The following is a 14,648-nucleotide window of genomic DNA, read 5'->3' on the forward strand; positions in this document are numbered from 1 at the left end:
AAGTGTACTTGAATACAGTAGTTAGTGATTAAGCACGTTTTTTCGCGATACAATCGATCTTGCACAGCGCACAATCGACCGAACTTCAAAGAGTAGACAACACGAAACAATTCCGCTTTATTTCCCGCAGATACAGTGGGAAAGGTGACAGCTGTGCCAGCTTATAGAATGGAAGAACATGTACACTGTACATGTACGTGGTGCAATGTACGGCCTTGTTATAAAAACACCAGCACCGTAAACAATAACTAGTGAGAGTGATGGGCTGGGCACTGTTGTTTGGGGTTGATAGGGTGGAATGTTCCCCAGCTGGTAATTCGAAAAGTCGGTGACACTATTGTACGTGCATGGATGTTTGGGTGCAAATACGGGTGGTTAACTTCACCATGTTGATGCCTCAGGCGAGCCAGCTCCAAATAGCTTGGTTAAGAGTGAAATGAAATCATTACTCAAGTTATACTGTGTATGGGATTTCTTCCCAGAAAAACATTGTCAAAGACAGTGTTTGGGCAGTGGCGTATCCAGTGGGAGAGGGGGGTGGAGCTGTCCCTCCCCAAGACACACGGGCAATTTTTTTCAGCACTTGAAAGAGCCAAACTTTCGAAACGCTACTTCCACCTTTCCGAGGGACATCTCTTTTCATGGATAAAAATGAACATTGGTTTAAAAAAATCCCACTTAGCTCCCCAAACTCAAAACCTGGATACGCCAGTGTCAGAGGATCCCAACATCTGAATATCTGAACAACTTCCAACAGACTCTTTAATCGGCAGGGATTAATGTGTCCCGACAGGTATATTGGAGAGATGGGGGTATAATCATATAACAGTTCAAATGTGCCAGGTGTTTAGAGTTCGAAGCCAGAAGTGGACCAGGAATCGGACAGCGCTCGACATACATAGGTTTTCTGTTCTCAAGTTTAAATACATGTATAAAAATTGCATGGTTTCCTTTTTACAGAAACGTCTTTGTTGACAAGACGTCTGTCATGATTGGTATCTCTTTTTGCGATGACGTTGTGACGGCGAATCCTTTGCACGTATTTGTGTTTTTCTATTGCCAAGATTATGGCCTCATTGTATTACAGTACGATGAAAATTTCGAAAAGCCTGTGGGGAATGGGTTGGGGCTGGGAGACATGGTTGTGGGTGGAGGACTGGAAACCATCAGACTTTTGGTGGCGCTGTCCGTAGCAGCAATTCAGAGCTGTCTAGAGAGTTGCAACATAAGTGTCTCAATAAGGCCGTTTTCCAATACTTAACTTCTTCTCCGTCTCAGGCGTCGTTCCCAAAACCAATCCCCGATTGTGGGCCTGAAGCGTTTGAATTACATTGCATTACTGTAATTTTTGGCTTTCTCGCATCTTATTTGATGTTCTGTGGCACTATTAGACTGATTACTGCGCTTACAGCTTCAAAGTCAGCTAGTGAAAAAATAGTTGAAGCCTGAGGCAGAGCCGAATTGAGTACTGGAATACGGCCTAAGCCATTTACGAGTTAAATTTGAATAAAACCTGGTATACTGAGTTATCTGATTGCACATAGACATAACAATTTGAATTCCCCAGACTAAAGACACTGTTGCTATTCCTCGTGATTTGGGTCAAGCTTTTGCTTCGCGACCACCATCTCTGGAATGGACTGGTTCCTTTGTGCCCTTCTTTTCCATTGAGAAGAGTGTATTGTTGCAAGGCGTCTCTTACGTAACTAAGGAAAAGCTTGTCCCGAATCAGAAGGTATAGCAACAGTGGCTTTAGTATGGAGAATTCCAATTGTTATGTTCACGTGAATTTAAAAGAACTCAGTGTACCAAATTCTATTAAAATTTAACTCGCAAAAGGCTTATTGTTGGAACCAAAGTGGTAATTAACAAAGATCGTATAGCGCCGCGAAGCGGCGCAAGATGGCGAACTTCACCGTGAATGCACGTAAAACGTTGTAATCGCATGGGCGCCATTTAAGCAAGCGATACGCCTGCGCAATGCAAATTAATGCACAGGCGCAGGGCACGCGCACCTAATGAGCCTGCGCCCAAGCATTACCGTAAACTGCGCAGGCGTAACGCTTCCTCAAATGGCGCCCATGGTAATTACGTCTTTTGGGCAGCGCTTTCGGCGCTATACGATCTTTGGTGATTAAGCATCAGTGCACATGGACAAATAGCACACTACAGCTACATGCTGTACATGAAGAACAGCCATTAAATTTTGGGTTCCAAAGTACAGCTCTGCAACAACTTAGGTGTAAATATCTGAGCACTACATCTGCTCTGATAAGTTTTTTTAAGGAAAAAATTTAAAATTACGAGGGCTTCAGTCAGGATAATCCATTTAGGAGGTTTTTCTTGGCTTGGGAATTTAACCTTCATGATGGGGAATGTAATTCCAGCATTGGTTTACACTTCAAGGGAAACCACAAACACTGAATTGGAAATTGCACTAAATTCGCATAACAGTTAACTTTTTTTTTTCCTGCATAGAAAAGTACATGTTGGAAAATCTTAAACACTGTTAAACAATCACATTATTTTACATGTACATAAATTATGTTACACTTGGCATATCTTGCTTTTAAACAGTGCCGACATGGATTAGTTTCTCTTAGGGAACAACATCAACAAAACATATTCAAATGAAAGGGAGGCAATTATTCTACCAGGGATTTTTTTGTCAATATTTCCTACCTTCTTGTTTCAAATTGTTTTTGATGAATACACAGTATAAAGATGCAAATCATTACTCAAAGGGCCACGGCAACCTTTTGCATGGGATTTTCACGAAGTATTAGGTAGTTTCATTCAAGCATGTAAAGTTTATCACAAGTAAACACTGCCAATTCCAAACCGAAACTGTCAACTTTAAGATTGCAACTTTGAAGCAAAAATCCTGGCTACTGCACTGTTACTGAACGCCCAGCTAAATCAAAGACTTCCAATCACTAACTTAGATGATGCAAGGGTATTGGCTGCAGGGTCTTAATTATGGCTATAATACAATTCACACCTGTTGCCTCCACTCCTGACATCATTTGGGCAACAGCCAATAAATTCCTCTTCACGGGTGTCCTGATCACGTATCAGTCTCATTTTACACCCTAACATGAAAACATTTGGAGAATGGCTAGCACAGGTCACCAATGGCTACTTCAGGCCACTAATGAATGGCCAGGAATCTCAACATTCTGCAGCTTGTCACTGGCAACAGATTACACACAGATCTCAAAGATGCTTGGTCACTGGTCAGTAGAAGGCCACCACTCTGGCTACTACAGGCCAGTCATGAGTCAAGCCATTTCTGTACGTTTTCATTCAAGGGAATAAGATTACACACAGATCTCAAAGATGCTTGGTCAATGGTTAGTAGAAGGCCACCACTCTGGCTACTACAGGCCAGTCATGAGTCAAGCCGTTTCTGTACGTTTTCATTCAAGGGAATAAGATTACACACAGATCTCAACGATGCTTGGGCACTGGTCAGTAGGAGGCCATCACACTGGCTACTACAAGCCAGTGATGAGTCAAGCCGTTTTTGTACGTTTTCATTCAAGGGAATAAGATACGACACAGATCTCAAAGATGCTTGGTCACTGGTCAGTAGAAGGCCATCACACTGGCTACTACAGGCCAGTGATGAGTCCAGTCGTTTCTGCACATTTTCATCCAAGGGAATAAGATACGACACAGATCTCAAAGATGCTAGGGCACTGGTCAGTAGAGGTCCCTTGTTCTGGCTACTACAGGCCACTAATGAGTGTCCAGCCATTGCTGTAGCTTGTCATTCACTGACCTCAGGTTATATTCCGATCTTGAAGATGCCTGACCACTGGCCAATAGAGGGCCAATATTCTCGCTGCTGAACTCCTGTACACAAAGACCAAAAAACAGAGAACAGAAGTCATGGTCAAATCAACTGTTTCTTTTGACTGTTGCGAATACTGGACAAAAATCAAATCTACAGCCAAAACAAATGAACGTTAGACAAGGCTTAGATGCCTGGGCATTGGCCAGTGGCCAGGGAATATACTCAACTGGTCATTTTCTTATAAAGAAATAAATGAATGAACATTAAACCAAAAACTGGCATGTTTTCCCCGTAATCATACGATGTCAAGGTCCCTTGAAATTTAGAAAAGATCTGAATTTTTCCTCATGTCTTCTTACAATGCTGAAGAAAAATTCTCTCAAAGGTTCTTTCCAATAAAGTAATTGCTTCCCCCCATATGCCTTCCATAAAGCCGATGTGTGGAGCAGACAGCAAGTAACTTACCAGCTGGGCTTCGCCCTTGTCTCCACTCGTAGGTTCTATGTTGTCCTGATGAAATTGCTGTAAGTCACCCAAGAACGTGCTGATCTCCGCCATCTCCTGGCTCTTGTCTCTCTTGTTCATGGCACTGTCCTTTAGCTCTCTGATACGACTGTTGAGTCTGTGGATTATGAACAGAGGGGAAAAACATCACTTTCCTCATCCTTACTTCGTCATGCAGTGTAAAACTAAACTTCTGAGAAAACGGTGCTGAAGAAATAAAGTAAATTTCGCAAATGCATATATCTTAAACAGCAATAAAATGTCCGAAATTGTGCTGTCAGTTCCTTAATTTGACTGCAATTAAGGATTACCTATTAACGTAAAACTCCTTCCTTTATGAAGACTCAGACACTAGGGAAATAGTATTGGTAATCCACGTGCTCTGGCCATTACACGTGCCAGATGTTACATTTGTGTACAGCTTGGTGTCTTGTCTTCCACTTGTCTCTTCATAAAAATAAAAAACTCAGGCGGGTCAAGTTTTGCTCTGCATTGCTTCACGTAATCTCTGAGGAGAACACATTTGTCCCTTCATCATTCATGAAACTGCAAAATGCGTTTTAGTTGAGTTGTCCTGCGGATATTATTGCGATCTGGCGGACACATATAGATTTTGTCAAAATGATTTCATCAAGCTGTCGGCAACAGATGGTTTAGTTGACTTGTCAAAACAAAACAAAAATTGAAAAGTGATGATTTTTGGCCAAATTTGTCTCTTCATGAAAATGATGACAAATTTTATGAGTTTGGGATGTACAAGATCACCTTCAAGTAATGTATGTTGAAAATCATTGTTTTGTTGGAGAAGTACTTGTCTGTTGCTGCATCACCGTTAAGTACGATTTTCTCTTCTGTCTCCTACGACAGACAGAGCATACCGTCCAAAATGTTGAGTACCCTCCAATTCTTTTCAGAATTACACATACTCAAAAAAGAGACGGCCTTGTATGGTGCTACCGAAAACCTCTTTACCTAACTTGCCATCACAATGAAAAGCTTCAAAGCTCATCTAGGGTATTTTGTTCTGAAACATCAAGTACTTTGAAGATTTGATATAACTCAGAGAAGACTTTAAAGATTTGATATAACTCAGAGAAGACATTGAAGTCTTGGCCCGGCATATGAGAGTAACAATCCCCAAATTTTGCTCACACTGATAATACAAACTCTGGCTAAGAATTAGAGGCAGTACCCCCAACAAATGTGCTAAGAAAAAATATATGCTGACAAAAAATATATGCTAACAAAAAATATATGCTAACAAAAATATATGCTAACAAAAAATATATGCTAACAAAAATATATGCTAACAAAAAATATATGCTAACAAAAAATATATGCTAACAAAAAAAATGCTAACAAAAAATATATGCTAACAAAAAATACATGCTAACAAAAAAAATATGCTAACAAAAAATATATGCTAACAAAAAATATATGCTAACAAAAAATATATGCTAACAAAAATTATATGCTAACAAAAAATACATGCTAACAAAAAATATATGCTAACAAAAAATATATGCTAACAAAAAATATATGCTAACAAAAAATACATGCTAACAAAAAATATATGCTAACAAAAAATATATGCTAACAAAAAATATATGCTAACAAAAAATATATGCTTACAAAAAATATATGCTAACAAAAAATATATGCTAACAAAAAATATATGCTAACAAAAAAAAATGCTAACCAAAAATTATGCTGACACCACTTCTAGTCATAAACCTCTTTCTCTCCTCTTAAAAAAAGTGTTTGGAAAAGTGAAACCTAAATAATGCGTATCTGGAACAGAACAATCAAAGGATTCATAAAAGGCCTATTTTCGCATCAAAAAACTCATTTACTCTCCAAGAGCTCAAAAGGATTTGAACCCCTCCCCTCAAAATTCCTGAATCAGTGCATGACAAATACAGATGCATAAACCTCAGCCGACAAGGATAGTTCTGATGGGAGTACTCGCTGTTCACAGCACTAACTTTCCGTTCCCTCACCTTGCATTCTCCTGCTGCAGTAACAACAGTTTCCTCCGTTGTTTTCTCATGGTTGCCGTCATGCGGGTCAAGCCGCTCTTCAAGACTTTGTACTCCTGACCTAGGTCAATCTGAGGACGCACAGGAGAAGAAGGACGAATCTCTTGGTTGAAAGTTTTGAAGGAGCTTGAGAAAAACCCTGCCCGGCACAACAATATGCAACAGTTGTGTGAATAGGACCCTGTTGTCTTGGGCACATGAAGCAGATACTAGTCCCATTGAACTACATGCATATCACTGTTCAATCCTGAGCAGGCCGGTAGCTTCATCTCCCAAGACATTTTAGCCTTGAAGATGTTGACCTCATCTTGTTACACTGAGTAGGCTTCTCACTTTGACAACGGATGTAAAGGTTTCAGCTCTCAGTCAAACTAATAACACCACATGGTGAATACTTACAAACTCCTAAAAAAGTTGTATCCGCCAAAAAAAGCAGGAAGATCCAAATACATGTGTCAAGCTGGAAAATGTGCCAATTGGGACTCTGTTCATGTATGTTGTTGCATTTTGCAGGATTTCCAGCTAAAATACCAATGGAGTTGGATTACGAATAGAACAACTGTTATCACCTTTCCAAAGAATAGTAAAATAAGACATTTCTCAAATCATCTTTGCTGTCAAAAGTCCTATGCAGTCATTTTTGTAAAGATGAGCAAAACGTCACAAGGTATTTTGAGTGGAATTCAGAAAAATAAAAAAAATCTGCATGGGATTTGGTGTCTACATACGGGATTCATGTTTATGTACTGGTCACTGGGAGTTGGACTTGAAAAAATTCTGTAAATATTATTCCTGATGCTTTCAGATTTTTGTAGAAGTTTTATTCCTGATTACATGCGAGGAATCTGGTTTCCACCAACCTTGTTAGTCAGTTCCTTCTTCATAAGGTAGAAGAACTTGGTCAATGCCCGCTTCTGGGATGCAGACTCCAATTTCTGTCTGAAAGAAAAAACAAATCAGGATTCATTTTTGTCCACACTGGCTGAGATTTTTCGAGTCGTCATTGTGGAATGTCAGTCAGACAGGCCCTCTGAGATAAGTTTCTAGAACCTTATATACTGTTTAGGAGTATAAACAAAAAAGTTTTAAAAGTAAAAACGGTTCAAGAACCAACTACTTGAAATGTGTGCTTAACTTCGGTTAAAAATCTGAAATTTATCTACTTTACCACATTTAAAGAAAAAGCAACTGTAAGTTTTAATTCACAATCTGACACCATTCGCAGCAAGAACAAAAAGTCTGAAGAGGTCTTTACCAATCATTTTCTTGTTGGTGTTTGTCTCGTACAGTTACAAGTACCCAGAACCAAAGAATAACAGGCTACTTTAATCACAGGTGACAAAGTGATATGTAACCTCTTGTACGTCAATGCAGTTTTTCTAACACCCCAACTCAACTTTACTTTGTGTAGCAACTCAATAGTCCTGATTCTTTTCTGACATGGGCATTACACACAACCGTATCTTTCAAACCACCCAAAGCAGCTCAGGCAGAGATACTTATAAGGTAGACGGAACTTAACATGAAGACTAACTTGTAATCAACTATCACGTCTTCCAGCGTACTCAACACCATATCTAAATCAGTTACATCAGTTGCTAGGCGACGGCGACCATTACCAGCCCAAAGACGCACTTTTGCTGTGAACAAAAAAAAGAATGCTATAATACATTAACTGAATTACTATCTTGACTCTCCTGGTTTTTCATTTATCACAGTAAATAGTACTGGAACCTCTGCCATGGTGAAAACGAAAAGCTGAGAAATGTGTGAAATTCAAAACTTTGTACAATTTGGCCACAGTGCAACGTGACAGAGTTCTAAGGTTTTCTTCCAAAGACAAGGATTTTGTCTTTGGAAGAATCCTAAACACCACCCATTCAAGACGACATATTGAGATTTGTGAAGTGTCACTGAGTCAACAGAAAGTCTAGTAACAAGTCAAATGCTGAGTCAAATCACAGATAACAGGAAATGAGAGGTGAAAACTAGTCACACAGACCAGGCAGCGTAAATTGTTTTTCCTAGGAAGGTTAGGCGTAATCATAATAAAATGGGCGTATCTTAACCGTTGCGCATGCGTTTTCCATCTAGGAAGGTTGGGGACAATATTCATAACAGGGGACAAGTGTAAAACAACACAAGATTGCCTTTCTGGCTGACTTGAATGGTAGCTCTGAGTATTTTACTTAGAACCACAGAGAGAGTTCTCTTCTTGGTGGGGAATTAGCAGGTTGGAGAATGATTTTATAATAGTTTCTAACTCTCCCCTAACCTGATCGAACTTGCAGTTAACCACGCCCGTATATGATAATTACCCCTAACTTTCCTAGGAAAAAAATAACGCGACCAGGCAGTCATTGTTTGTAAGACTTAGCCGTGCTGCAATCGGTTTCTTTTAATACAAACCTTCAAAAGGCACTTTTCTGTGTCACTTATTTCTAATGTTTATTTCACTGTTTCAAAGGGTATTTTGTGCCCTTTTTGTTTTATGCAAATGAGCATATTTCCATATTCATGACCAAAAGCATGATGTCATCTCAGGAAGAGCCCCAATGATGCATTGGTCTGGAAACAAAAAGTTCTGCATTTTTGTAGCAGATTCACTATTGTTTATGAGCACAGTAATAAGAGAGCAGCAATCCCTTTCTCAGAAATATTTTCAGTAAGTATTTTCTGGGTTCACAACTGGAAAAGAAAAACCTGTGCAATGAACCATGTCTTCCCTGGATGACAGCACAGCAACAGCGCCCTCAGTTGTCTAGAAAAGCATGCATACTTTTAAAAGTGTTTAAAAGTGCAAGTTTTAATGCATGTAATCATAGAGGAATGAAAACACGTTTTCATACTTTAAAGAAGAGTACAAAGAATTAGAAAATTTGTGTCTGTGAGAAATTCATTGCAGCTACACTTTAATAAAATACCTTTCTTGGCCCCCGGCGCTATTATCGACTGTTGTCTGTCGCCCTCTGGTGGTGGGGACAGCTTACGTCTTCTGGAAGTTACGTGTCTGGCAACTGGGCCACTCTTTGGTGTTTTTGCAATGATGCTCTGACACAAAAAAGAAAAGAAAGACAAAAAGGAATACACTTTGAAACTGTCATTACTTCACTTTTTGATGGTGTGAAGTGAACAGCAGGCCCAAAGTTTGGCAGAAAGTTGGAAATTAAACTGAAATTAACAACAGGAAAATGAAATTCTTCTCCAATGTATGTTGAAATAACAGTTTCTATAAACTGCCTTACATGTGAAAACATCTCAAAGCAGCTTACATGAAAACATCAAATTGTTAACTTCAAAATTTCTAAACACGTGGAAATAGGTGGGTTATCCTGAGCAACCTACCATTGATTTTTCACCTGGTGTGGTGAATTGACTGTGGTCTACTCTCCATTGGACACTTGGCATGTCTGAAGGTCTCTGACCTAAATTCTGAATGGACAGGGCTGGGCTGGAACTGACCGGCTGCGAAAGGGTGGAACTGGCTGTCGGGCTGTCCATCACTAACGGATTGGCTGCGATAACCGGTCTCTCCTGAGAAGCAAGTTCAGAGGTGACTGTCGGTCTTGAGCCATCGGTGATGGGACTGGAGTGACCGGTGGGTGGGCCCGTCTGAGCAGATGTAGTCAGGGAGCTGTCCTCATCCAGAGACATCTGTGAAGCACCCTCGCTTGACGGGCCCGGATCCCCCGAAGCCGGGGTAGAAGTCGCTGATGGACCAGTGGGTTCAGAGAGGGTGGCCCTGCCCACTGTGGATGATTGCATCATGCTCTCTCCTGATTGGGCAGTTGCATGACCTCCAGCAGAGGTGGAAGCCAAACCATGACGAGTTGTGCGATGCGAGGATGGTGCTATCAGAGACAGGGTCAAATAAGGGTGCAAAAGAATTGAATAATGGACTGATGTAAGGCTTAACGGAAATTGTGTTGTACTGAAAAGTTAACTTGCATTTATTAAAAGCATATTCAAGAATATTCAAGTTTGACAGCAGCTGTAAAAACAGCAATATAACTCCACAGTCCGCATTTTGTCAAAGAGCAAATTCATTTCTCTGCCCAAATCAATTTCTGCATATATGATCACCACACTATGCTTACAGCACATGCACACACCACGCTTCTCTCTAGGTGCAGAATCTTGAATTACTGAGCCAAAATTCTTTGGAACAGCTACGGCAGACTGTTTGCTGCAGTTAACAAAGAATTTTAAGACAAAGCAGTGAATTTGAGGTCTCGGGCTGGATCTTGGCAAATTTGGTACAGTGTACTTTATGGAGTTAATCTCAAAAAATGAGAAGTGCAAGTCTCACGTCTTTTCTGGGTGGAGCCAGAGCGAGTCCTGGAGGAGGGACTGGCTATGATGATGGGACCTGGACTCACTCTAGGTCTACCAGACGTAGACAAGGAAGCAGCCTGACTGCTAACTTGGGGAGATGGTGAGATGGTGACAGAACTACGGGCAGGGCTGGCTGAATCCTCCGACTGAGGGAGATAAACACATAAATGATCAAACCTTTGAACAAATTATTTACATTTCTACATCACATTTTTTCTAATAATTAAGAGTGGGAATTTATGTTTGAATATGAAAAACATGTGGAAAACTTTCCCATACCGTTTAAATGTTTCAACGTCCGACCCTTAGCATGGTGTCATTGAAAACTTTAAAACAACAAACTGTATATGATGTCAATAGTTGACATAAAGTTCAGGTGATGAATTCATGGTATTCCTTGGATATAACCGAGCAGTAAAGTGTTTTCAGATCAGATCAAAAATCAGATCACATTTTACAGGCAATGTTTACAATAAAAATGAATGCCAGATTGCATCAATTAAAACGTCAAACATCTCAAAGGGGCGGTTCTGTTTAAACGTTTGGGAAAATCTGTAAACAGATTTGGAACTTTTTTTGTTTAAACGTTTAAACGTGTTAACATCCAACCCTTACTAATAATGTCCAAGTTCATCCTATCACAAAATCTCTCTAAGAATGGAATTTTATTCACTCTTTGATAAAATTGGGCCTTGCTCAGCACATTAACTAACTTGGCAGGAATTTACACACTAATAAAAAATTACCAAACTACCACTCACAAGCATTATACATTATACTTAGCACGGCACAACGAAACAAGTTGCTGCCAAAATGAGCACTTAGCTAGTCTGCCGACTGGAACCGTGTTCTGCTAAGGAAATATTTTCAGTGCCTAACGTCCATGACGGTATAGTTGCCAGGTCCCTAATTTCGCCACTTACTGTGAAAAACAATCAGACTTGACAATAGGTAGCGAAATAAGGAACCTGGCGACTATACAGTCAGAGATGTTAGTAAATTTCTCTGCTTAGGCCAAGTCCGTATCGAATGTACTTGGTTGTGGTTTGAAATGACACATGAGTCTATGTTTGTGGCCATAGGCTAGCCACTTCCAATAGAGTCATGTGGAATTTTCAGCTGCAGCCAAGTAAGGGGTAGAATCTACATTTTATTTGATAAATGTTTAGAAGAACTTTCCCATACTTTTTAAATGTTTAAACAACACATTACAGAGGCTCACCATTGCGTACATGTACCTCAGTGTTTACGTATGTATATAGTTCATCAACAATGCACATGATCAGCCTAATGTATAAATGTAGATCGATGTAAGGGGCAATTCAATATAAGCAAGTCTTCTAGTTTGAATTTTCAAATTTTCCCTGAAAACTGTAGGTGGATGAGGAAAGGAAACAATCCCTATGCAATTAGGAGGAACGCATGGACATTTACTCAGGTCCAACGCCAGATCACGTCAATTTGTGTCAAACCTGGAAAAAGGAGGTTCTTCAAAATGTTTCGGAAAATATGTGAATATTAACTGAATATTTCTTCATTTAAATGTTTGAACCTCACACCCTTACAGCCAAGTAATTTGGACAAAACCGTAGTGTCTCCATCTGGTTAGCCCCTATGGAAGTACCTTGTCGGCTGGCTGGCTATGGACCGATGCTAACGGTGACTGTCTCACATCCCAATCTCGGACAAATGTGAATGCTCGTAAGGTGGTTTGCCTCTTCCTGTGCAACAAAAAAGCAACAAGTTCAAATAAAAGCATGCCCCAGACCCATCAACCAGGGCACTATACTCATCCTTTTTCAATCTTCCGATTTGAAGGGGAAATTAATCTTTTCTTCCCAAATGTGAGTACTTTCTCATCATTATTGGAATCTCTGATTCTCACTTGATCCTTAGCTGGGTGCCTTAGACAGTTTAACCCCTTGACAACGGGAATTTCTTTCTGAAAGCCGACTCCAAGAATTCCAGCCTCGCTTGGCCATGAAGGCCACCTGCCAAACCACAAATTCTCAGTTTGTGGCCCTGCGTGCTCTGCACACTTTGAATTACACGGTGAAAAGGCTGATTGTAAGGTGGCATGCGGCTCTACTCACACTTCCACATTCCCGTTGCCTCTTTTCAAAGTGGGAACTATTGTGAAGCTGGTGATTATGATGCAAATTCGGCTTTTCATTTCTGGGCTACACACAAAAGCCAATCACCATATATACAAGAGCCAGGGTCTGCCTTCTTTCACCGTGTTTGTTCGAGCGTGGGCCGAGAATAACAGCTGAAAAGCGGGTTGACGATCTCAATTTTTACGGCGGCTCTAGCCGCGTTCCAGCGTGAAGGGGTTAAAGACCATGGGGGGAGGGATTTGATTCGGGGTAGGAACTATTTTGAGTGCAATGAATTAATGGAAGCTAAAGCTTATGGAAGGTACTTGGACCCTTCTATCATCCAACCATGTCAAACTGTTTAAAAAGGCGATTTCAGGGTCCCAAGTTACACGGACATGTCAGACCATGGTCAGACTAGTTCTCAGCCATGTTAGTGGGGCTCATTACCATTAGCACCCTGTTCCTATAATAAGGAAACAAAGTACACTTTCTCGACCTAACTAACATTTTGACCTTACGGAACCATTACTCAATCCTGATAGGCCTAGTTTAGGTAAATTTTGACAATATTCAAGAGAGAAAACTTCAAATTTCTAACCCGAGTTTTGTGATCCCATGGGATTTTTACAATGACAGGCCATAATCAGGAGGCATCATAGAAATATTTCTATAAATTCCAAATTTGGGAGTGATAGTTTCCAGTTCGTGGTATTTCTTTCACAAAAAGCCCCAAATTGCAGGCCTATTTTGGCTAATAGAAGCAGGCGGCTACAGCTACATTCAGAAAAGAGTGCTTAGTTTTAGTAAAACTTTTACTGCTATTTTGGGGGTATCTTCATTCAAAGGTGCATAAGAATTTTCATGGCTAACCCCCAAGAAATTGAAACGAAAAGTGATCTTCTGGCAATAATCTTGAATTTCCAGGGAAAAAACGGAAGCCAACCTCTTCACAAGATAGTTAACAGGTGGAGCTATTTTGGTCCAATTATGCACTGTTTACTATGGGCGCATATTTGGTGTAGTGCAACCATCAAAACAAACCTACATCCAGGTCAAGGAGCCAGACTACATTCGCTTATTTATCATTCACCATGTTCACAGCTAGTTCTTCAGGGCGGTCATGTACGCTACCAAAAATTCTATCAAAACTTTCCCTCAAAACCAAAAGCCCTGTTCTCTTTTCTTTCTGATACGACAGAGGAAATCACCAACAACTTGTTTAGATAAGTTATTTCGAAAAAGTAGAATTTGTTTCCTTATAAAGCTATAGGCCGAGTAAGTCTGTAGAGTGACAGGAACAGGGTGCTAATGAACTAGGCCTAGCCTAGTACAGTTCAGTATTGCCCCACTAGTGGATAAATCGGGAGTGATCCGAGCCACACTAGCGGGGCTAAGTTCAGCAGCATTGTTAGCATGTTAGGCCTAGCAATCAACTCACGCCAGTCGTCTTCTGGATGGAAACCGCGACCTCTCAGGGACAATTGTGGTAACTTTTCCCTGTCTGGAACCAACACTTTCTTGACTACTCTGGGAAGCCATTTTCAACATAAATCCTTGGCTTAAAATTCTACTCAACCTTAGTTCATAGTTGTATGCATTACACAGGCGTGAAGTAATGTGCGCGCGAAGCGATTCCAGGAATACACCTCTTGAGGGCGCTATTTAAAATGCCATTTGAGTGTGAAGCGCAGTCTTGAAGCTTTTGCGTGGTTGTTATGTAGTGAACATATTTAAGCCCATTGAAAACGGTGTAATGTCTACAAAGTTCAGGGCTAAAAAAAAATCAAAACCGAAGTTCTTCAAACAAAATAAAATTATTGTCTTGTGCCTAATCTTTCCATCCTTTAAATGTTTAGTGGGTTAGCCGATTAG

General features: G+C 40.3%; 1 protein-coding gene across 1 annotated transcript; it reads right to left on the reverse strand.

Moving 5' to 3' along the window:
- Positions 1–2,442: 2,442 nt before the first annotated feature.
- On the reverse strand, positions 2,443–14,413 carry LOC110973710 (uncharacterized). The gene is made up of 10 exons (XM_022224730.2): positions 14,215–14,413; positions 12,302–12,398; positions 10,652–10,823; positions 9,688–10,193; positions 9,267–9,393; positions 7,877–7,982; positions 7,203–7,281; positions 6,304–6,413; positions 4,265–4,421; positions 2,443–3,858 (listed from the first exon to the last, which is right to left on the reverse strand). The coding sequence occupies exons 1-10, from the start codon at positions 14,322–14,324 to the stop codon at positions 3,742–3,744; spliced, it is 1,581 nt and encodes a 526-aa protein (XP_022080422.2). The 5' UTR covers positions 14,325–14,413; the 3' UTR covers positions 2,443–3,741.
- Positions 14,414–14,648: the final 235 nt, after the last annotated feature.

The sequence above is a fragment of the Acanthaster planci genome, linkage group LG19 (assembly GCF_054643075.1).
Source record: "Acanthaster planci isolate LZ-2023a linkage group LG19, COTS_SCS, whole genome shotgun sequence".
In the NCBI taxonomy this organism is placed as follows: domain Eukaryota; kingdom Metazoa; phylum Echinodermata; class Asteroidea; order Valvatida; family Acanthasteridae; genus Acanthaster; species Acanthaster planci.